This window comes from Oryza glaberrima, chromosome 8 (assembly GCF_000147395.1).
Source record: "Oryza glaberrima chromosome 8, OglaRS2, whole genome shotgun sequence".
NCBI lineage: Eukaryota > Viridiplantae > Streptophyta > Magnoliopsida > Poales > Poaceae > Oryza > Oryza glaberrima.
In genome coordinates, this window is record NC_068333.1 from 7,026,428 (window position 1) to 7,049,088 (window position 22,661).

At 39.4% G+C, this 22,661-nt stretch overlaps 3 protein-coding genes across 4 annotated transcripts; 1 reads left to right on the forward strand and 2 right to left on the reverse strand.

Moving 5' to 3' along the window:
- Window positions 1-4,388: 4,388 nt before the first annotated feature.
- LOC127782718 (ACT domain-containing protein DS12, chloroplastic) lies at window positions 4,389-8,420 on the reverse strand. 2 transcript variants are annotated; one of them, XM_052309986.1, is made up of 10 exons: window positions 7,928-8,420; window positions 6,720-6,774; window positions 6,523-6,651; window positions 6,327-6,421; window positions 6,076-6,160; window positions 5,929-5,988; window positions 5,655-5,710; window positions 5,177-5,282; window positions 5,027-5,095; window positions 4,389-4,834 (listed from the first exon to the last, which is right to left on the reverse strand). In XM_052309986.1, exons 1-10 carry the CDS (start codon window positions 8,062-8,064, stop codon window positions 4,772-4,774), a joined length of 855 nt encoding a protein of 284 aa, XP_052165946.1. In that variant the 5' UTR covers window positions 8,065-8,420; the 3' UTR covers window positions 4,389-4,771. The 2 variants fall into 2 exon arrangements, with proteins under 2 accessions (XP_052165946.1, XP_052165947.1); XM_052309987.1 differs by having other exon boundaries at window positions 6,523-6,648; window positions 7,928-8,414.
- Window positions 8,421-13,380: 4,960 nt separating this feature from the next.
- Window positions 13,381-16,892, forward strand: LOC127782001 (RNA polymerase sigma factor sigF, chloroplastic). The gene is made up of 9 exons (XM_052309075.1): window positions 13,381-13,671; window positions 13,767-13,948; window positions 14,097-14,212; window positions 14,358-14,510; window positions 14,622-14,901; window positions 15,004-15,234; window positions 15,321-15,461; window positions 15,563-15,760; window positions 16,225-16,892. The coding sequence occupies exons 1-9, from the start codon at window positions 13,542-13,544 to the stop codon at window positions 16,510-16,512; spliced, it is 1,719 nt and encodes a 572-aa protein (XP_052165035.1). The 5' UTR covers window positions 13,381-13,541; the 3' UTR covers window positions 16,513-16,892.
- Window positions 16,893-16,993: 101 nt separating this feature from the next.
- LOC127782002 (uncharacterized) lies at window positions 16,994-21,896 on the reverse strand. The gene is made up of 15 exons (XM_052309076.1): window positions 21,766-21,896; window positions 21,626-21,678; window positions 21,356-21,488; window positions 20,835-20,932; window positions 19,374-19,470; window positions 19,210-19,299; window positions 19,014-19,076; window positions 18,856-18,933; window positions 18,692-18,757; window positions 18,523-18,600; window positions 18,159-18,269; window positions 17,906-17,983; window positions 17,667-17,786; window positions 17,476-17,519; window positions 16,994-17,403 (listed from the first exon to the last, which is right to left on the reverse strand). The coding sequence occupies exons 1-15, from the start codon at window positions 21,793-21,795 to the stop codon at window positions 17,349-17,351; spliced, it is 1,194 nt and encodes a 397-aa protein (XP_052165036.1). The 5' UTR covers window positions 21,796-21,896; the 3' UTR covers window positions 16,994-17,348.
- Window positions 21,897-22,661: the final 765 nt, after the last annotated feature.

A 22,661-nucleotide genomic window follows, 5' to 3' on the forward strand; every position in this document is an offset into this window, starting at 1 on the left:
TTATTTTTTTAATCTATTTGATGGCTAGGATGCCACGTCAGTGAAACCGTTCCCCAAAACCGCCAAAAGAGTAAAATTATCCTGATTTTAATAGTTGGAGAGTCGAGATATCTGGTATTATGGTTTAGGGATACGAATAAGATTCGGACACTAGTTAAGAGAGTCAAAGTGGACTTATTCCATGTATATTCGGCCGATGAGTACACAAATTTCGGCCTAAATTCTACTCCCCCAGACGTCAATAGCCAATCTGAACACATTTGTCCCTTGCAGAGATGCAATATACATTGTACTATAATTTGCACATTTTGAAAGATTGTACAGCTTTGACGAATTCTAGTGTCGAAACACTTAGTATCAATGTACCGTGGACAGAAAGTTGGATTTTTTACATATAACTAGGAAGGTAGCCCGCGCATTCGCGCAGACATGTATCATACATAGGATAAATTTGAGAAACTTATAAGAGCGATATACGAGCGAAATAATATTTTCAACGTTTCAAAACTGTGCTTTTTTTCATGAATTTTCTTCGTTAGTATTGCATGACGAATTTATTTTTTATATATAAAATTACCTACTGGAGATTGGGGTTGGTAACTTATGGTACCTCAAACATATGACTCTTAAAGTTCTATAGGGAAAGAGAGAAAAGTTAAGTTATAAAACATAACATATACAACTATATATAATTAATGGCTCTACCGTTTTATGTAGTAAAAATAATAATTAATTTATTATTTGATGGCAGACATCAATTGATCATGGCTACGGATAATTCCTCATAGTAAATTATGAATATGTTTCCAATAAAGGGATAAAAATTAGAGAAAATAGTTGAAATTATGACGAAAAAACAAAATAGTTGATTTAGATTTTGTGTGATGAACACATTGGTGGTTTGCTGTTGATATTTTGGAGATTTATAGACAATTGGTTTTGTGAAGAGATTAAGTTCGGTTGACCCTTGGCGGTTAGACCATTGGGTTGGCTGGTCTGACCGCCGCAATACCTGCAGTCTGACCGGCGGCACCCAGCCGGTCTGACCGCCAAGGGTCAACCGAACACCCTTGATTTTTACTTGATTTGGTAGACCAATATTTCTAACCATTGGATATTCATATGATCTAACATATTATGCACAGTCCAACTAACCAAATTATTCGTCTTCCCCACCACGGACGGTGAACATGTTAATTTGTGCCTCAGGTGGCATGCTCACATCATCATACCATGAAGAAAAAAAGTGCCCTACATCTACATGTATATGTATAATACATGTAACTATCTCATGCCTCTCTTTTTATCTGAGAAAAAGAAATCTATACCCAGCATGCATGCACAACGGGATACACCGGCTAGCCCTCCAATTTGTTCACTCAATGCACAATATGTTCTTTTGTTCTAGTGATTAGATAATTTAATAAGTACAAATAAGCCCTCTTTTTATCTGAGAAAAAGAAATCTATACCCAACATGCATGCACAGTGGGATACACCGGCTAGCCCTCTAATTTGTTCACTCCATGGACAGTATGTTCTTTTGTTCTAGTGTTAGATAATTTAATAAGTACAAATAAGTAATATTCGTAAGGACAGCTGTTGATGCAAAAAAAACACACACACACTGGCCTGAGAGACTTGCTTTACTCTAATGCAGGTCCTAATCCAAATCTGCTTCGGCTTTGACTCCAAATCCAATCTATAATTTACCAAATTTGGTCGTTAACAACAACTCTACAGAACCCCTCTCTCCTTCTTTTCGTGGTGTATTAGTTTGATTTGAGCAATGTGAGATATCATTCCCAATAATAATTCTGTGATATAGGTATTTTGGATGGATATAATTAAGTTGGTTGAGAGTCAATAGGTCCATTGATACTATAATGAAGGTTACCGGTTTATAGGTATGGTCCATTGATCTTATTAAAAAAAATAAGGTGGATATTTTGATTTTTTTTAATGAGAACTTTTAGGATTTTTTCTATAGATGTGGGTCCAAAATATAATAATTTTATTAGCTATTAAATATAGTTGGTATAGATCTTAAACTATTGATTTTATTAAAAAAATACAATGATTCAAACCCATCATAAATTGGAATATAATTTAAAATTTACAACAATTGAAGATTCTTTATATATTTATAGAACATACCAAGATCAATATGTATGAGAGATATTATCTATGTCTATATTTGCAAGTGCATGCAGTCTTTGGAGTACGATGAAATTAAGTTACTAATATATAAGATATTAGATACCCTTAAGCCTTAACTTAATTACCTTAGAGAAAAAAAAATACCTTAGAGAAAAAAGGGAGGCGAGCAAGGAAAAAGCACGCTGACTCTTCTCATGTGTGTGGATGGAAGCACGTACGTGCGTTGGGCAGACTCGTACCGCCAGATTGATCTTAAGTTTTTTTCTAAACATAAATCTCACGGTATATGGTGGTAAAAAATATTAGATCCACCAGATTAAATAAAACCAATGGCTAGATGTTCTCGTTTTTATATAGATTTTCTAGGAATTAATTAGAGCGTCCAGTGTCATCTTAGTGTGTCGTCTTAGAAGTGTTTCTAGGAATCTCACGTGGCGGTTTAGGAGTGCTTTTGGGATGTTTAATGAGATTTTAGTATATAATAGATAGATATATCTATGTAGGTGTGTGAAATTTACTCTATAATATATATTGTCATTTTTAATGTTTTGTTCTTATTTGGATGTCATGCGAAGATGATATATGTTCAAAGTTAGGAAAATGTTTTTCTTATATATAGATTTGATGGGCACAACGGTTTAAACCATCTATACACTTAAATTTGATGGATTTTAATGTTTGTTCATAATTGGTTTTCATGCAAAGCACAATGGTCTATGGTAAAATTTAGGGAAGTGTTTTTCTTACATATAGATTAATGGGTTAACCGGTTCAAATAATCGTTAAAATATCTTTTCAGGGACAATGGTTAAAATAATTGATTCACCGATTTAAGTGAAAAGCTAAGGTTAGATGTTTTATTTTTCATAATATTTTTTCACATTAAAATTTTCAGCTAGAACATATGAAGATGGAGGATTGGAGGAGGGGAGAAAGCGTGGCATTGTACGTACATAACGTAAGTAGTGAAGAGATGAAAGGGTGGGCCATTGGGAGAAGGGGTGAGTTGTGGGATATATTTTTTATAATGATAAATATAATAGTTGAAAATAGTGGATTTAGCGATTTATTAAACAAACAGTAGGTCCACCGGTTTGTTAGATTGCCACGTTGCGGTTTAGGAGCGTTTGTATAATGACGCATGGTAATTTATGAGTGTTTATAGGAAATTTAGTATAAAATAGAAGATTTTGCTTTCTAACTAACAAAGCAGAAAAATATGAGAAGGAAGAGTTAATCTAGGAAGAGGGGGTGTAATATGAATCAAATATGATAAGTATGTAAGTACCTATGAGATTAGGACAGAGGGATTAGTTACTTTAATAATCTATAATGATTAAAAATAATAGGTTCAACGATTTAAGGGTAAATTGTTGGTGTGATTTTTTTGAATTTTTTTTATCTCAAATTACGGTAGAGATTAGCAGTAAAGGATTAGTTAGTTTAATAAATCTAACCTAATCGTCGAAAATAATCGATTCAACGTTTTAAGTGTAAATCAATGATATGATATTTGGCATTTCACTTGAAACTATTTGGATTTTATTGATCTTACATTATTTGTTTAATTATAAATTAAATCATGACAATTTAGCTCATAATGTTTACCTTGAATTGCTAGCTAAAAGTAGAAAGTAGAGAGGAGAGACACTTGATATATATGTGTGTTACGGGTAGCATATCACAACAACAATAATAATAATATATGAGATATATTATTTTTTTTCATATATTATAGTTAGTTGTACGTGACATATACCTACGTACGTACATATGTTTGTACATGCTGGGTGGGGCCAACATTGGGTAGTTAATTTTTTTCTTAAAGATAAATCTAATGGTTGTGAGTAATGGGTCCACCAAATTTAATGAAAATCAGCAGATATTTGTAGAGTGCCATGTGGCGGTTTAAGAGTGTTTCTAGGATGCCACATGGTGACTTAGGAACATTTGTAGGAAGTTTAATGGACTTTTAGTATATAATAGAAAGATTTCAAAAGGACAATCTTCATTCAAAATACGTCTCCACTACAGTTATTTCAAAAAATAAAAAAATCGGTGCACTATCACATAATTGCACACAAATAAATTCGAAAAATACACAACTTGGCCACTTCAAATATTTCAAAAATCTCACAATTTGATCTCAGAAACAGAATGGTTTTGTTTAAAGTTCAGTTAGGAACCGAGCAAAATTTTGCACCATGCTTTCAGATAAATTGTCAAATCTTTCACCACATTTATTTATTGGTAATCTTTATTAATCAGATAATGGAGAGAACAATACAGCTACATTTCACCAGAACAGTTGATGCATGGCCCCCCAACTTGCTTTCTTATTTACCATCAAACATGCATCCTAAATACCAAAATTATCAAGTGTCACATGCTTGAGAATCGCACTAGCATGTAATCTTGGAAGGCTTCTGCAGTTAATACAGCAGATGTCCTACCTTCAAATAGGAACAGCTTAAATTTGTATAAGCCATAAGATCAAGTATACCTCCAAGCTTTTGATATTGTTTGCATATTTCAAGAATAATTTTGATGATGGTATCAAATCCATGTATCACAAAGTATCTGAAGGTGGGGGGCTTCCTGTATTTATCTGCCTAGTAACTGCCCTCCTCTGTCGTCGGCCTCCTCAAGAAATAGCGCAAGCTATTAGCAAGAACCTGAAGAAACAAGATATATCAGATAGAAATTATACCAAATTACATACTGCTAAGTGCTAACCTTGTAAGAAATTTCATCAATATTTAGATTTTTTTTTTCTTGGGAAGAATAAAGGCTATGTTCCATCAATATACATGGTTTCACGAGAATTAGATAGCACAGCGAAAATACAGCGGTATGATAAGCTTTACCTGCTGCAAGGCTTTGATCAATGGTTTACCCCTATAACTGACATGGAATTTTGCTTTAGCCAGTAGGCCCTATAAGAGATGCAATGTTTAGCACTCTGGGGAGAAACAGGTTCCCTTTTATGAAAGGCGGCCTCAAATGATTAGTGTTACCTCAGTGTCAAATTCTCCAGATTGGACGGTGATGTTGATGTCATCAATGATCTTAACAAGGTCAACCAACAAACCTGGTCGGTCAGCTGTTTCCACTACAAGTAAGCTGAAATGGAACAAATATATGAAACAAATGAATGAAATTTTACTGGCATCACAAATACAGTAATCCAGCATCCCATTGACCATCTTAATTAAGTAGATCTAAGAAAAAAAAACATCATCGGCATTTAGGCACTGTATTTTGTTACTCAAAAATCTTCAAAGAAAAATTTGGCATAGTTCCCCAGTAATAAACACATTAATCGACAGCTAAATCCTGCCCCCTGGGTCAGCTACCCTTTTTATGACACAAGCCTTAACCAGAGAGGAGCAGTCTATCTTCCAATCTAATAGCATGTTGTTCTGATGGTAAAAAAAAATGTGAATTTTCCTAACAATTTGAGGAATAAAGCATAAGGCAAGACACAAGTCATACCTTCTGTCAGGGCCATCATCATATATGTCTATGTGGGTTGCTATGTCCACATCAACCTGACAATTCACATGCAGAAAATATTTATGTATAGGAAAGGATTACAAGCCTAAAGTTCGCCAATAAGAATACATACGCACGAATAAGATGGTTTCGTAATGCATATGCACAATAAGATGGTTTCAGGACCTCCATAGATATATTAAGTGATTTTTTGGTCCTTCTAGAGCATAAAAGATGTGTAATTTGTTATATATGAATGAGTTTAAGCTAGTACCAGTTCTGTAGGGGGCTCTGGACCAAAAGTTGCACCCAGAGCCAATTGGCTGCTAGCTTCCTGATGTCAAACAAATTTCCAGCAGGTTGCATTTAGTAAACATTTTCATAATGATGCAGGTTGATAAGAAATAAATAAGGAACTTACTGGGTGGTACTGAATCATGTTGTTTATAATTGTCAGCCGTACTGCTTCTAACAACTCTGGTTCACCAATTTTGCGACCAGTCGACCTGTACAGTATTCCTGTCACTCTAGGCAAGAACTGATATGTGCAGAAAAGTACAATGAAGAAAGATGTCACATTCTGTTGTAAGTAGAAGATCAAACTTTTATGGTATATATTCCTCATGTCAAGATTTACGTATCTGAAATATTTAGAAAAGAACATTCACTTACAATTTTGTTATAGCTAACTTAATATGCTTGCCAGTAGAATCGAGGCAGACGCTAGCTTTCACAACATTTAGCCCTAAATTCTTCAGGGCATTCATCTTCACGACAGAAAAATAAATAATCAGCACAATGAAAATGATAATTAGATTTATTGCTATTGAATTGTGAAATTATTTGTGAGGCCAGCGCAAATGCATACGGTATCAAGAAGATCACCGAGACGGTCACCCAAAGTTATCTCTACAATGGTCGCATCCGGATCTGAGTCTTGATCTATTATAACTTTCGGGGTAGGAACTGTGTCAGTGTTGCTAGAGCTCCCATCCTGCTAACCAAAGTATATGCAGTTGAACATGGAAGTTCATCCAATGTTTTTCTGTAAGCTATGCTATCTACCTCGACAGCCGCAGAGGAAGCAGCTCTAGGAACCCTGACAGCAGGAGAGGACAGCCTACACAAAGACAGACAAATTGTTAACCCTACACAATTAAAGACAGATATATATCAGAGAAGCTATAAATATAACATTATTAATTTATTGTTACGCAGGATAAATAATAAATGCAATCTGCAGCAACAAAATCCAAAAAAATTAATCATAGCAGTTTTAACTTGTCTTCTTGCACAAGAAGAAAACAAATCAGCTTGCCGAAAAGCAAGTATAGAGCATCCATTTGGGCTTGTCCGCAGGTGACAGCATGTGTCCCGTACTCAAGACACAATTAGGAAACTAATCCTAGTACTTATCATGTTTAAAAGGCCTACAATCACTCCAATCTGATTTCATGGTTAAAACAAGAATTTCTCCTAAAGCTTCACAAGAGCTCACAGATCTAGGAAGACTAAGAGCGAAACATTTTCCCAACTAAGATATATCTACCAAATCTAGTGCAACCCATCCCCACTATAATTCCTCTGGTTTTATTACCCATGTTTTCAGCTAAGCTTGTTGCAACAAAAACATATCACTGGCTTCAAAAAGAAAAGGAACACAAGCACATGATATTTATATTTCAACCAGGGAGCGCTGAATCAGCCGATATCATTTTTCACACCATCTCACGGGAGAAACTGTGAAATATTCTGAGTAGACATTCCATTATGGATACGCCATAGAACTTATTATCCCGTTCAGTTAATCTATCTAATAATATAAATGCATATGTGGGTTCACAAATTAGAACCAGAAATCATCAATATCATACCAGGCACCAGCAACAAGAACTTCGGTAATAAAAAAAAATCTCACCCTCTCTGATCCTTTCTGAGCATACTAATAACTTGTATATCATGCCACTCAAACAGAATATACGAATCTAAGAATCAGAGGATTAATATCTTCGATAATGTCAATTACTAGCACTTTAAAGTACATACTTCCAGCTGATAAAAACGAAATTTTTGTAAGCTGCACGCGATACTAAAACGCGCTCATGTCTAAACCCAATCACGGCATACACTACCATTTCATAGAAAAAAAAACGTGACAATAATAATAACATAATGAAACAGAAAAAGGTGTTACCAGAGTGGGAAAAAAAAGACAAGAATTATTTGGACAAAAAAAAAAAGAAGAAATCTTGGATCTTGGCCAATCTCCTCACCTCAGCCCAGCGTGCGGCGGCGGCGGCGCGAGAGCCCGCCACGCGGCGGGGCGGCGGCGGCGGTGGCTGGTCCCAGACACCGCCGGCGAGACGCCGGAGCAGGGCCGGAGGGCGGCGGTGACTGCCATTTCGGCCATGGCAAGAAACGGAGCCGAGGAAGGGAGGGGGGGGATCCCAATCCCAAGAAGAAGAAAAGGAAGCAGCTTTTGGTTGGGTCTCAGCTGCACGGAGGAGGTGGAGATGGAGGTGGTGCTACAAAGGCGAAGGCGAAGGCGAGGACGGGATCATGACGACGATATCTATGGCTGTCGCGGCGGCTCTATCCATAGGATAGCGAGATGCGAATGGGAGGTGGGCAGCTTGTGCTTCACCCTCAGCTCTCCCCTTCTCTTCTCCTCTCCTCTCATATATACCTCCACTCCACTCTCTCTCTCTCTCTCTACTCTTCTCTCTGGTGAGGAGAGATCAGATCAGAGATTTATTTGACCCTTCTTCTGGTGGAGAGGAGGAGGATTAGCTTGTCTGAAAATTGACAGGATTCTGGTGTAGGAACAAGGGACAGATGCAGGTAAGATTGGTTGGTGAGCTGGCTGGCCACCTGGGGGGGCTTTCTTGGTGATGATAATGTCAGTGGTAAACAGGTTTGAAGCTGGTCACTGGTCACTGGTACTCCTGCAGGCTGCATGGATAAAAAGATTGGAATGCTCTGGATTTGAATTTATGATTTGAAATTGTATTCAGAAATTTGTTGAGTTAGGGTGTGTTTAGTTGGGGAAAAGGAAATTTTTGGGTGTCACATCGAGCGTTTGACCGGATGTCGGAAGAGGTTTTCGGACACGAATGTAAAACTAATTTCAGAACTCGCCTGGAAACCGCGAGACGAATCTTTTGAGACTAATTAAGCCGTCATTAGCACATGTGGGTTACTGTAGCACTTATGGCTAATCACAGACTAATTAGGCTTAAAAGATTCGTCTCGCGATTTCCTCCATAACTATGCAATTAGTTTTTCTTTTTATCTATATTTAATGCTTCATGCATGTATCTAAAGATTCGGTGTGATGTTTTTGGAAAAAAATTTGGAGGAACTAAACGGGCCCTTAGTAGCTGCAGGACAGTGGAGGAACTATGGCTACAGATTGTTGAGTACTTCTTTTATACACTGCATGAGATAAAAAATATTTCCTCCGTATTTTGAATGTATGACGCTGTTGATTTTTTGAGATACATTTGACCATTTATCTTATTTAAAAAAGTTATGTAATTATTATTTATTTTATTGTAACTTGATTATAATCAAATGTTCCTTAAGCACGATTTAAATATTTTTATATTTACACAAAAATTTTGAATAAGACGAATGGTCAAACGTTAATAAAAAAAGAGAATGGTGTCCTACATTTAAAAAACGAAGGTAGGCATGTTTGTCTAGGAAGTCGTAGGCCCGCAACTAGTTTTGAAACTTAATTTTAGAATTGATTTAGGTGTTGTTTTTTAAGCTTTGCCTTTTATACTAGAGTGGATATATAAAATCTTATGCTAAAATTACATTCCATTGCTTTGGTCGTATGTCTTCAATTTGTAAGTTAAAGCCAACAAAATACCTTCTATGCACGACTAATGACCGTACAAAAATATATGGAATTCTCGAAGATGTATTGTCAATATTTCCAGCATTGTAAGGTTTTGTCTATTCAACTTTTCTTGTGATCATATAGAAAGCTACTTATGGCGTTTATAGTGTCACATGGCTACAGTCTTCTCGTAATATATTAGTTTTATAATTCTTTATGACAGGTACATGTCAGTTTCCAAATTAAACGTACAATTTGGAGTATTATTTTGAGAAGGATTGCTCAATAACCAATAGTGTTTTGTCCATAGCTTGCCTATGTAGTTTCTGATTTTTTTTTAGTCATGTGGGTAAGTTTTGGTTTAGTTAAGCCTTACATGAAGAATCCATAGCGTGTAGATAGAGTCATATGTACATGATTCTGATTCTGTGTGTAGAGCTCAATTTAATTCTTAGTGCCCACAAATATTTCGTACTACATTCCTTTTAAAAAATAAATATTTCGTACATGCTGATGCGGTTTTTAAGAGGAATTTAGTGATATATGTCAGCCGATAACTACTACTGTGCAATTGTTCATTGTTAATTATTTATCCGATATTAACAAAGAAATAATATAAATGGAATATATGGATATTCGGATGGTAGCGTGGCCATATGTGTATCATTGACTCAAAATGGCTCCCTTAAAATGAAGCAAAACGATTTTTCGGATTGTGCGTGTAACTGACAAATGCAATGATCAACTTTTCAGGAGAACTTTTGAATTTGCCCCCAACTAAATCAAAATTAGAACTAATTACGTGCATCCACCTTCCTAGCACGCAGGCCAAACAAGAAAAGAGAACGATTATAAAGGTCTTGAAACAATTGACAAGTTTTTTAAACTGATTTTCATACTCACCTGGTTCATCAAATGTTCATAATATGCTACTCATATCTCACTTATATGAGGGTATTATTGGCTCAGATAAGATCCCCATGAGTGGCATTGGCTGAAAATCATTTTCAGATTTATCCACCATGTACACTGATTTTGACACGAGAATATTCTTGCAGAAAACAGCCATAATGATTGGACTTCTTTTCTGCTATTTAGTTGAAGTTGTTGAAGATATGCATAATCTTTTTAGAATATGTTAGGGCCCTACCATCTGGTCTTAATGGATAAGATTTTTTTTTCGTCATTTACCAATGCAAATTTCATAAATTACTCATTATATATGAACGCAAACTAAACAAAAAATAGGTCTGTAATTTACACCCGGTTTCATGTTTTATCCAATCAAATAGGGGTGTATTGCTAACATGAATTTGAAAAGGTACAGACTTTCTAATCTAATTTCTGGGGCTTAGAGTACAAGTATTCTTGTAATATTTGGGTGGTGTGTATGTCTACCTAGATCAGATTTTTATCCATTAATTATCTAAAAAAATTCACACACATCACAACATTAATCAGGGAAATGTTAATATGAAGTTTTTATTCCAGTTTTAGCCGATTACTTTGGGGTAGGTTGATTGATAATACAGGTACTGACCAAGACTACTCAAGGTTCATCGGTCACTCTTTTTTTTATTCCTTGCTCGCTTTTTGCATTTTGGTGGCTTTGGTTGAACCAACGTTTAAGAAAGAAATTGATGTAGATTCGTTGATGGACGGCCGAGATCCAGACTTATTTAATAGCCCCGACCTGTATTTCGTATACTGATTAAGACACAAGAAAAATGGATGGTCAGAAATGTGTAATGCAGTTAGCTGTCAATTTAGCTAATAATCAAATGATGCGTGTGATGTGTTAGTACAAATGGCTCTGTTCATGTCCGAAAAGCCATCGTGTGATTAACTGTGTCTCCAGCTATGTTGACAACTGACAAGATACGCATGCTAGTTTATGTTAATAATAAAATAATAGCACAAACTAAAATTTGCAAGAAAAATAAGACATGAATACCTGCTACCATTAAAAGTAGATTGTAGAATCATTCATCCTAGCAACGATCAGAACAATACTTCATTTCGAGAAAAAAAAATGATCAGAACAATACTATGAAAGAAAATGCACTTTTTCTTTCTTCTTGCCGATGTCCACAAATCTGTTTGCTGGCCCAGGCCAGGGCCCAATATCATATATCACGGAGGGATAGGTTCACTTTATGTCCCTCATTTTGATGCAAGTTTGGATTACATTCTCAAACCACAATAGCAGAGATAATGTGTCATCCAACTTATAAAACCGTAACCGAGGTCCTAGGGAATATAGTGATCGGTTTTGGCTGATGTGGCGAGTGGGACAAACGTGGGCCATATATCAGAGCAATTTCTTCTTCTTCTAACCTCTCATCTCAAACTCCTGAGCCCAATGTGCCCAACCCTAGTGATTATCTCAAACTCCTCAATTTCTCGCCAACGCTAACTCGTGAGCGGACACACCTCTTTCTTATTATTAGATCGGGCTGGCAGATCAAGTGAAGCTCATTTGTTTATAGCTTATTATTAGTTTAATGAAAATTGAATAACGACATGAATATTAGATAATGGTTTTACACTATAGATATCTTTTTTTTCTTTCGAACACATTATAGATTTTGGCTTTCATATAAACACGCACAAACTCATTCTAAGAAGCACACACGCTCGCCGTACCACTAGGAATGCCTCTGAAGGGACGTCATATTTTTAAGTTGACGAAGTCACCAAGGACTAGTGACAGAGCTATAACTTGCTTAATAGTAGGGCTCAACCAATATAATCTTTCTTTTAAAAACTTTCAATTCAAATAAATTATAGAACTTTTAATTATCTAAATATCACAATCACTCTTTTTTTCAACATCAATTGTTGGCGCCTTCCCGTCTACCATCATAGAAGTTTCTTGCTGCGGATAGGCTAGCACAAGCATCATACGACAAATTGTGACGGGCTGACGGCGAAGTCTTCGTAGCTGGAGCAACGTCTGAAAGGCGACTCTGCCGCTAGCCGGTGCTAGGGTTTGAGGACCTTAGGCGTCATTACATGGCTAGAGTAAAGGAAATAGGAAGGGATCGAGGGTGGCTGGAGATGATAGAGATGGGCACGTTTACTTCCTCGGCCAAATAGGAATGGTGTGAGATGGGAAGTCGAGAGAAGATAAAGTGGTGGACAGCCTTATATGCCGACAATGATTTTTTTTTATTTTGGTGTTGCTATAATTATGTCGACATATTTTCTGGGTAATCATAGTCGATTTTCTGTTCAAATTGATATCCCTTGAGATTCGTGCTATGATTAAAATACCAGTGTAATATTGAATGTCTTTGTGTGTTGCAGCGTGAAGCCAAGCAATTAAATTTAAATTTCTCATCTCGTCAGCATGTGTTTTCATAAAAAAAATTACATATATAATGTAAGGACTTACAAATATAATTTAGGACTTATATTGTAAATACACAAAAATTACATATGTAATTTAGAGACTTACACATATATATAATTTTAGAACTTACATTGTAAATACACTAAAATTACATATGTAATTTATAGACTTACAATGTAAATACATGCTAACTATTTTTTGGTGAAAAATATAGCACCATAAATATAGTTACTCCTTTTTATTTTTAAGGCAGACGTCAAGGATTTAAACACACATATCCAAGCCGTTAGTGGTGACCACAAGTGGTAACAAATATCTGGTAAAAGCCGATCTTTTTTTGTTTCAATTTTCATCGACCAAAATGTTAAGAAAAGAAACAGACGAAACCAGAAGGAACTAGAGTCTAGAAGCAGCAGCCTAGCAGGTGATAAAAAGGGCGGGCAAGCTGCATGTGGGCCCCACCCGTCAGGAGATTTCATGGTGCAGGTTCCCCGCCTTATCCTCCCCGGATCCCCCCCTCACACTTCACACGCCCCACTCAGCTCAGCTGCATGCTGCTGAGTGGCTGGGTGGGGTAGTGAAAAAAATCATCGCGCGCGCGACGAAGCAGCAGCGACGTCTCGGTGAGTGACGGTGAGCTCGATCCATCCATCCAAGAACGTACGTAGGTGCGGCGGCGGAGCTGATGAATTCCGGCGGCCGGAGCCTCCTCTCGTCCCCGCTCTTCGCCAGCTCTTCCCCGGCCTTCCGCGGCGGCCCCGCCGCCGCCTCCTGCTCCTCGTCTTCCTCCCCGTCCCCCTCCTCCCGCGCCACTGGTATCTATACTATACTAAACTCTCTTCCTCTTGATTTGTGATGATATGATGTGAATGATCGGCTTAGCTCTGAAACGAGTTTTCGTTCTCGACAGTGGTGCCCATGGTGCACGACACCGGCGGCGGGCGAGCGTCGTCGACGGCGTGCCACTACTCGCCGTCGCTGGTGGCGGCGGAGCCGGAGGAGCACGTCCACGGCCGCTCCAAGGACGACGACGACGACGCCGCCGTGTCGCTCATGGGCGAGAAGGCCTTGCTGGAGCTGCTCCTCGACATGGTTCGTCCCAAATCATACAGCTGCTTCCAATCTTGCTGACGAGCCATCTAGTTACTTTGCATGCATTTCGATCAATGGCTCCCCCTGTTGTTAATCGGTGCTTAATTAGTTTCGTGTTTGATTGTTTTTTTTCTTCTTTCAAATTAAGGCTTTGGAACAACACGCACCAGGGAAGAAGCTACCAGCTGAAGAGAGGGAAGAGAATGAGTTCGACATCTATCTGAGAGATGATAAAAGCCATGTCCTTTACCATCCAGAATTCAGGTACAGGTTCCTATTTCCTCTAGCTTCCGTGTAATTTTGAAGTTCTTGAACTTCGATGTATCTGTTTTGTTTTTTCATTAATGTTCAGGTGCAAATTCCTTTTCTCTGCTTATTCTGATATCAACTGATGAGTCATTCTTGGCAGCTCTACATCTGTGAGTTCTTCACCATTGTCCGTAAAGTCTAGCGAAAGATCGGATCTTGGTACAGCTTCAGCGGTTCTGACGAAGGACGTGGCATTATTAGCAGAAGAAACAGACATTTTAGCAACCCAACTGAAAGCATCGCAACTTTACAGGTTTGCCTCCTTCATTATAGGAACTCTATTTGCAACATTGACAGTTTATGTTGGCTTGCAGAATTACCATGTTCTTTGTTCTAATGCGTGGCCCGTGTGTTTTATGATCAGTGTGGATTCGAGCAAGTCAAATGAAGAACTGCAGAGCAAGGGTCAGGTGTTCGTTAGATCGACGAGGTTACTCGAGAGGAGATCCAAGCGGCGTTATGCTCCTCGAGCATCGATCGCTGATGTTTCCTGCAGCGCTGACAATTCGAAGAAGAAAGAGAAATCAAAGAAGTATGGCAGAGTTCTTGAACCAGATGAGCCTTTCAAGCTGTTCCTAAGAGATCGGGAGACGACGGAATTCCTGACAGCAAAAGAGGAGAGACATTTGTTCAGTAAAATACAGGCAAAGCCTTACTTTTACCCTGTCATCTTTATTTTCAGAACTGCTCAGGTGAACATTAATTAATTCAGCATCTCTGATTCAAAGATGTGATGATCCCATCAGATTCTTATGAAAATAGAGGAGGCTCACCGGAAACTAGAAGTTCAATGTGGCCGTGAGCCGACATTGGCAGAGTGGGCTGAGGCTGTAGGGATGAGCAGCAAGGAGCTGCAGTCCTCTATTCGCACCGGAAGACGGTGCCGGGAGAAGATGGCTCGATCGAACTTCAGGCTTGTGATTCATGTAGCTAGGAAGTATGAAGGATATGGTCTTGACATCCAGGACCTTGTTCAGGTTTCATCCATTCTCTTGGACCTACATGTTTCTAAAACCTATGCCATGATGTTTTTTCATGCTGAAAATGTCTCTTTAACTTGTAGGATGGATGCAGTGGGTTGATGAAGACCTTTGAGAAGTTCAATCCCAGCAAGGGGTGTCGATTCCCGACCTACGCATATTGGTGGATACGCCAATCGATTAAGAAGTCAATCTTCAAGAACTCAAGACTAATTCGGTTACCGGTAAGCACGGAAACTTACCATGACATCTCCATCCCAACATTCAGAACTGTTTTTTTTTTTTTTTTTCTGAATGTGCTTTCTGATGTACACTTTGCTTGCAGGAGAGTGTGTATGCGCTTCTGAGAAAGGTGGGCAAGGCAAGGATGGAATGCATCATGGAAGGGGAGCAACCCACCAACGCGAACGTAGCGAGGCGCGCCGGCATCACCATCGAGAAGCTTGCGAAGCTCCGAGCGAAAACCCGGAAACCCCGGTCGATGCAGGATCATGTCTGGTCAGATGAGGGTGTCACCTTCCAGGTACTAACTACCATTTTACTTCGTGCCATTGCCATCTTAATTCTGCCAAAGAACTGCATTTGCAATGCAACAACTGAGGCCTGGTTTAGTTCCCAAAATTTTTTTCCCAAAAACATCACATCAAATCTTTGGACATATGCATGGAGCATTAAATATAAATAAAAACAAAAACTAATTGCACGGTTTGTATGGAAATCACGAGACGAATCTTTTGAGCCTAATTAGTCTATGATAGGGTAGATAAGTGCTACAGTAATCCACATGTGCTAATGACGGCTTAATTAGGCTCAAAAGATTCGTCTCGCGGTTTCCAGGTGAGTTACGAAATTAGTTTTTTCATTCGTATCCAAAAACCCCTTCTGACATCCGGTCAAACATCCGATGTGACACCCAAAATTTTTTTTTTCGTGAACTAAACACACGCTAAACCATCTGAAAAACTGTGAGCTGAAATGGAACTGCAGGAGATCACAGAAGACCCAAATGTGGAGCCACCTGACCTGAGTGTGGACAGGATGATGATGAGGCAGCAGGTGAGGGACTTCCTGGGGATCCTGAGCCCCAGGGAGAAGGAGATCATCGAGCACCGATTCGGGATCCACGACGGCGAGCCGAAGACGCTACATGTCATCGGGGACATGTTTGGGCTGTCCAAGGAGAGGATCAGGCAGCTGCAGAACCGGGCGCTGGAGAAGCTCAAGAGGAGTGCATCCTTGCAGGGGTTTGATGTCTACTTTGATTTGCTAACCTGAAGAAGAGAGGCCAAGCAGCTCATTTGGTTTCAGAAACTTTCAGTCAAGTTGTCCATACAAAACAGCAGAAACACATACACACTGTAGCTTTCTAGACCTATTGTACATATATACTACACACCCAGTGACACGTACTGTACAAGTATAGTGCTAGATTTGCAGGAAGAAATGTGGTACACGGATTCAGAGTTTCAGATGGCATCCTTTTTTGCTTATGTAAGTAAATTTCCCAGCAAGCTGCTGTTGGTGCTTATACTGATACTGCAAGTCTGCAATGCAAAGCAACCCTCATTGTAATTAAGGATAATCATGTACATTTTTTTACCCTTAATTTGAGCTGATCAGGCGCTGTAATTATAACGGAACAGGTCCTGGATACATACTTGTAGCATTAATACCTTTCACTTGGCACTATGACAAATTGCGCCCAATGAAGCTTGCCACAGGTGAAAATTACAGCATTTCATCACAAAAATTCGAATGCCAGAGGTCAACAGCCACAACTAGCTCCACACTTGAAAGAAGGGAATAACAATTCTGTAAGTAAGGTATTGATGCCTATTTCGTAGGCCATAATAGCTACATTGATCTGTTCTCCCTAACAGTAGAAGTGCGATACATGTAACAGTCAGAGGCAGGCAGTTAGCAACAGCGGAGGAGATGCTCCTGCACATAATACTACACAGAGAACGCCTAGAAGTCATGCTACCATGGCAACAACAGGTTTACCAAGGAGGAAGCTTGGTGGTTACTAAACACATGAGACCTCGATGAAAGGTTGGCATCGTGACGTGCCTTGGATAGCTGAAGCCTGTGAAGGTCGACACAAACATAATTTACACCTCCTGAGCTGCAACCGCCTCACGCTCAGCATCCAATCCACTCAACCTCCTGTTATTGTAAGAATCCGGAAATTATTGGAGTTTTGGTCTGTACATCAAAGAAAGTAAATACCAAGATTACCTTGGTTTATCAGACTTCGTAAAGTGCTTGGACATGAGGGATGCCTGCATATTCATTTCCCAAGTGTACGTTAGTCAAGGCAGCTACCATTTATGCATGTCAACTATAAACTGGAACTGTGATAAACTGATTACCATGTTCAGCATCATTGCCGTTCAGAAAATGCAAGGAAAGATTAATAGACAACATACCTGCTCCTGGATAATGCTTCTAGCTTCAACTAGTTGAGCTTCAAGTTCAAGTTCCCGCTCGGTAGCTTCTGATGTCACTTCTGCACCCTTTTGGGCATCTTGAAGTTGTGTCATTCGGGCCTGCAAAGTAATTTGTTTTTTCAAAGTTGAAAGGAGCACAGTGAATCAATGATGAAAGTTTGCATGCTGGAGCATCAACCATGAGGGGTCAGGTGAGTTGTCTTATTCAGTCATTCTACCTTTATGGAAGCCATTTTAGTGCGCAAACTCTCTTCAATCTGGTCTCTAGCCATGTGAAAGGGCAAATCAAAGACATCCTGGCAGGAGGGAACCGCAAAGAAATCAAATGGTGATCATGTGACCAACTGAGGGGAAGTCATGCGACACCAAAATTTTTTATTATTATTTGATAAATGAAGAAAAATCATCAAGACTTTTAGAAGAAGACAGATACCAAGAGCAAACTATGTAATGAAGAATGAGAATGCATACCGTCTTGCCACCAAGTGGAGACTGAGGAGATCCTGCCTCCTGTCGTCCATTGCCCACAACAGCTGGCTGTGGAACTCCATTTGGAGCATTGAGGAACTCGCGCATATCCATCTAAGATAAAACATTATTACTCAAAAATGTACCCTTTTCAATACTCCTTATGTGCTGCTTGCCACAAATATCACTACATTTTCTTCACCTATCAAATAATGGCATTTCAAAGGATGTGCAAAAGAGAATTGTTGTAGTAAAATAAAATTGTCTTTCCCCATTGTCCACTGAGATCTAAGGAATGGCTAGCATATATTTGTCTAGCATGAAAGGAATAATATGATGTGGAAGTGGCATCCTGTTATGGTTTTACCTGCATCGAACGCAATAGTGCTCGCAAATCAGCATTTTCTTGCATCAACTCTTGCTTCTTTACCTCATAGGCATCAACCTGAATGTTCACTCAAGGTACATTACAATATATTCAATCAGGTACACGGTATGCATCAGAGAGATGTATAACATAACGCGTAGTCACTTACAATCATTTTGTAATAATCATTGTCATTCTTTTTTCCACTCCAAGTTCCACGCTGCCGTCCTTCTTTCTGTTTAATTAAACTGAAGGGTCAATGAGAAGGCCTCCATAGAAGAGTTACTTCAGAGTTAAGACTATTAATATGGAGCTCATTCAAAAGTATAGCACCTGCAACAAGTTCATTATTTCCATTCCTGAACGTGATGATTCCTTCTTTTTCTCCATTAATACCTGGTTTAACTTCTCCTGCAAAAGAGCTGAAGGTCAATCTATGAAAATAACTCGTATTTAATCACCACGTAGATTTGTAAAGACAACAATTATACCTGCAATTTGATGTATTCTTTCTCTTTTTTCTTCATTTCATGAATTTGCTGGGTACGTACTTGCTTAAAAAGAAAATTAGAAAGCAAGATATTGGTCCCATCAGTATACACATTAATAACTTCTCCGAAAACAAAGTAAGCAAGCAAGATGAACAGATTGATCTAAAAAAATAAGACTATGGCATGGCAATTCTACCTGATTGCCAATAACCATTTTTTGGAACTCATCGCGTTCCTGTTGCAGCTTGTCAATCTGAGCCTTCAAAGTTGCAGTGTTTTTGGCCTCCTGGTGGTCAGAAGAAATAAATAGAAGTTCAAGATTGGCAAAGAATACAAACAAGAATTGATAGAAGAACAAACCGTTCTAGTCAATGTGGCCAGCTCGCGATCTTTTGCAGCTAATTGAGCATCCATTCTTTCAATCTTGGCTTCTAATCTAGAAATATCAGACTGCATACTGAACATTGTAAACTATGAGTCATGTATCCATTAGACATATATCTCAGTGATTAAGTAAGCAACACTTGGTAGAACCTTAAAAATTATTAAATGCTACAATCCATTGCATTAATGATGTCACCCAACTAGATGGAGATCATACTTATGGAATCAGAGTGTAACGGATTGATGTTCATGTAGACAACAAACTGGGGAAAAAAAATTAGTTACGGCCTTAAAAATGTAGCTATCAACTTCATTAGTTTTTCCACCAACTGAACATGTAAATACATTGGAATGAACAAACCGATTGGGGACATATGTTCACGTGAGCCTAACACTAACACAGATGGCAAGCAAATAATGCCTTATAAGGTATATCATATCAACACTGTGAAGGAATAGATCCGAACAAATTGTACTACATAGATGCAACTAATGATGACAAAAGGACAAAACATTTAGTTGTTAGGTGCACCTAATTACATGACAATATCTTAATGCATAATTCACATTGTCGGCAGGTTATATTAGACAAACTAGTAATTGCAATTACAATCCACACAGGTTGAGGCTGGAGAAGAAGAAATTACAGAGCCAAAGGAACCATTATTGGAAGGAGAAAGAACCAAAAGGCTACATATTAGGTGCTGACAAGATTGGTTCATGCCAGAGAGTGGCACTGTCAGGGGAAAGAATTTTAGGGTGGGACGTTGCCAAGGACAGTCTTTTATTATTGTCAGACGTATTTTCAATTTGAAGGCAAAAAACAAAATACTCAGTAGGCAAAACTTATCAGGCAAGCAATCAAGATTCAAAGACAGTACAAAGCTATAAAAGCTGAACAGTAGGTACTAAACTTGTGCTAACTTAAATCAAACTATTAGATGTGATAAAGCCTAATCTCACATACATTATTCTAAGAGTAGTAGATACAGGCAATTTTTTGGGGTTTAGTACAAGGAAACAAGTTACTAGAGCCAATGCTAACATGCACAAAACGAACAGGCACATGGGGAAAGCACTACAAAATCTCATAGAAAAAGGAAAAGAGATACTTTAGTTTTGCAGTACCTTGTACTCCACCAAAAATAACAGATGCGCACAAACAGTTTACCTCGATTAGGCATTTTTCAGGTTTAATAACACTGACTTAAAACTTTGGTGCTAATTAACCCAAAAAAGAACAACAACATCATCTTTCACCCCCATTAGCAATTACCAATCTATCTTTATCAGTCGGCATCATGCACTTTAATGCATTGGTAAACCGTGCAAACCTCCAGATCTGGTGTGCAGTTCTTAACTAATAATAACTGAGCACATTCGAGTAACTCCATTAAACATGGACGCAGTAAATGGTAAAGGGGGGAAACATCTCACCGCTGACGCAGATCATTGGTAGACTCCCGGAACTCAATATCACGCTGCCGCTGCTGAAGAAGAGCATAGATGCAGTTGCACGTTCTCGCAATCGATACCTAATGTGCAGAAATGAAAAAGGTTTGGGTAAACAAGCACATGGCTGATTTTACATTAAGACTGGCTCACTTAACACCCAAAAAACATGTTATATTTCCGAATAGAAACATTATCAAACAAAAATTTACAGGAAAATCGAAGAGAGCCCGCGGAGATTTCTAAACGAGAAGCAGAAAATGTTTGGGAATCGTAAAATTCGATACAGAAAACGGGTCTTGTGGAGTAAAAACTAGTCGGGCTCGAAATATCAGAAACAACCAACACATTGTCCATTACAACGAAGAGAAATGAGGCCACTCAAACCGCCGAGAAAAACGAAGCCATAAACCCCCACAAATCTCACGGCACTAGGGAAATCAGAACCAAAATCCGCAAAGTAGATCAGGAGAGGGGAGAGAGAGGAGGAAGAAAAGGAACCCTACGGGGTCGGTGGCGAAGAGATCGAGCGAGGCCGGGAAGCCGAAGGTGACGAGCGTCTGGTTGAGGTACCTGGCGCAGTGCTCGAGGTTCCCCGCGTCCGCGAACGCCGCCGCCGCCGCGCCACCGCCACCGTCACTGCGACACAAACATCACACACCACCAAACCAACCAACCAAATCAGCCACCGCCACCCCAACCCCAACCTCAAAAACCCCAAGGTGCAAAAGCACAAAACCGAAACCCCGGAGGAGACGAGATCGCCCGCGCCTCACCTCATGCCTCCGCCTCCGCCTCCGATGGCGTGCTGGTGCGGGTGCGACGAGGCCTGCATTGCCAAGGGGGAGGAAGTCACAGGCCGATCGTTAGCGGGTGCAGCGCGCGGATCTGCGAGGAGGCTAGGGTTAGGGTTTACCCGGAGATCGAAGCGCGAGGAGGCGGACATGGGAGGCGGAGGTGGGGTGGAGAGATCTGGAGGAGGAGGATTGGATTTGATTTGAAAAATTGAAATGGTTTCGAGGGGAGGAGGAGGAAGAAGGGGGAGAGGACGAGGAGGAGGCCGGCAACGGTATGGTGGGGCCGGGATGTCAGTGGGACGGATGGGGGTGCGAGATCTGGAGGGACGTGTGTGGGTGTGTGTGGGCGGTGGGGTTGTGGGGCCCGCACGGCATTGACTTGGATGGACCACGGACTCACGGAGGCTATTCCTTGGCTGGGCTGGGCCGGGCCAGGCCCATTATACAGTGAGCATTTTTAGGGCCTTATAACCCAAGTTTTGTCCATGGAAAAAGTACACCGAAGGTCCCTCAACTTGTCATCGAATTACAAAATGCTAGAATGTACTAATAAGTCACGTCGTTTTGAGTGCATGATAGATTAATTCCAACTCTATGAGCCGAAAGCCCGAAACATAGTCTAAGTTTTTCATACTATATTGTATATATAGAGAGATAAGACAATGCTAAAGTACTTCCAAGTCATCACGGCGTCGTATAATTTTTCATGGTATTTTTTTCAGGACAGTACAGTTTTTCATGGTTAACGATGTCAAGTTTTTTTTAAGAGGAGGTTAACAATGTCAGTCAAGTTACACAACTACAATGGACAAAAGGAAAGAGTACACCCAAGGTCCCTCAACTTGTCATCGAATTACAAAATCGTCCTCCAATCGTAAAACCAGATATATGACGTCTCTCAACTTACAAAACCATTCAATTTAGGTCCTTTAGTGGTTTTAACACGGTTTTATCCGACGTGGCGGCTGAGTCAGCGTGGGACCCACGTAGGTCCCACATGTCAATATGCCACATC

Coding starts and splice junctions, on each gene's coding strand:
- LOC127782718 (XM_052309986.1), bottom strand. CDS start 8,064: ATGGCCGAAATGGCAGTCACCGCCGCCCTCCGGCCCTGCTCCGGCGTC. Junction 6,775..7,927: donor CCGCCGCACGCTGGGCTGAG/GTGAGGAGATTG, acceptor GTCTTTGTGTAG/GCTGTCCTCTCCTGCTGTCA. Junction 6,161..6,326: donor AAGTTAGCTATAACAAAATT/GTAAGTGAATGT, acceptor AATACTGTACAG/GTCGACTGGTCGCAAAATTG.
- LOC127782001 (XM_052309075.1), top strand. CDS start 13,542: ATGAATTCCGGCGGCCGGAGCCTCCTCTCGTCCCCGCTCTTCGCCAGC. Junction 13,672..13,766: donor CCCCTCCTCCCGCGCCACTG/GTATCTATACTA, acceptor CGTTCTCGACAG/TGGTGCCCATGGTGCACGAC. Junction 13,949..14,096: donor TGGAGCTGCTCCTCGACATG/GTTCGTCCCAAA, acceptor TTTCAAATTAAG/GCTTTGGAACAACACGCACC.
- LOC127782002 (XM_052309076.1), bottom strand. CDS start 21,795: ATGTCCGCCTCCTCGCGCTTCGATCTCCGG. Junction 18,934..19,013: donor AAGAATACATCAAATTGCAG/GTATAATTGTTG, acceptor GCTCTTTTGCAG/GAGAAGTTAAACCAGGTATT. Junction 17,404..17,475: donor ACGAAGTCTGATAAACCAAG/GTAATCTTGGTA, acceptor TTACAATAACAG/GAGGTTGAGTGGATTGGATG.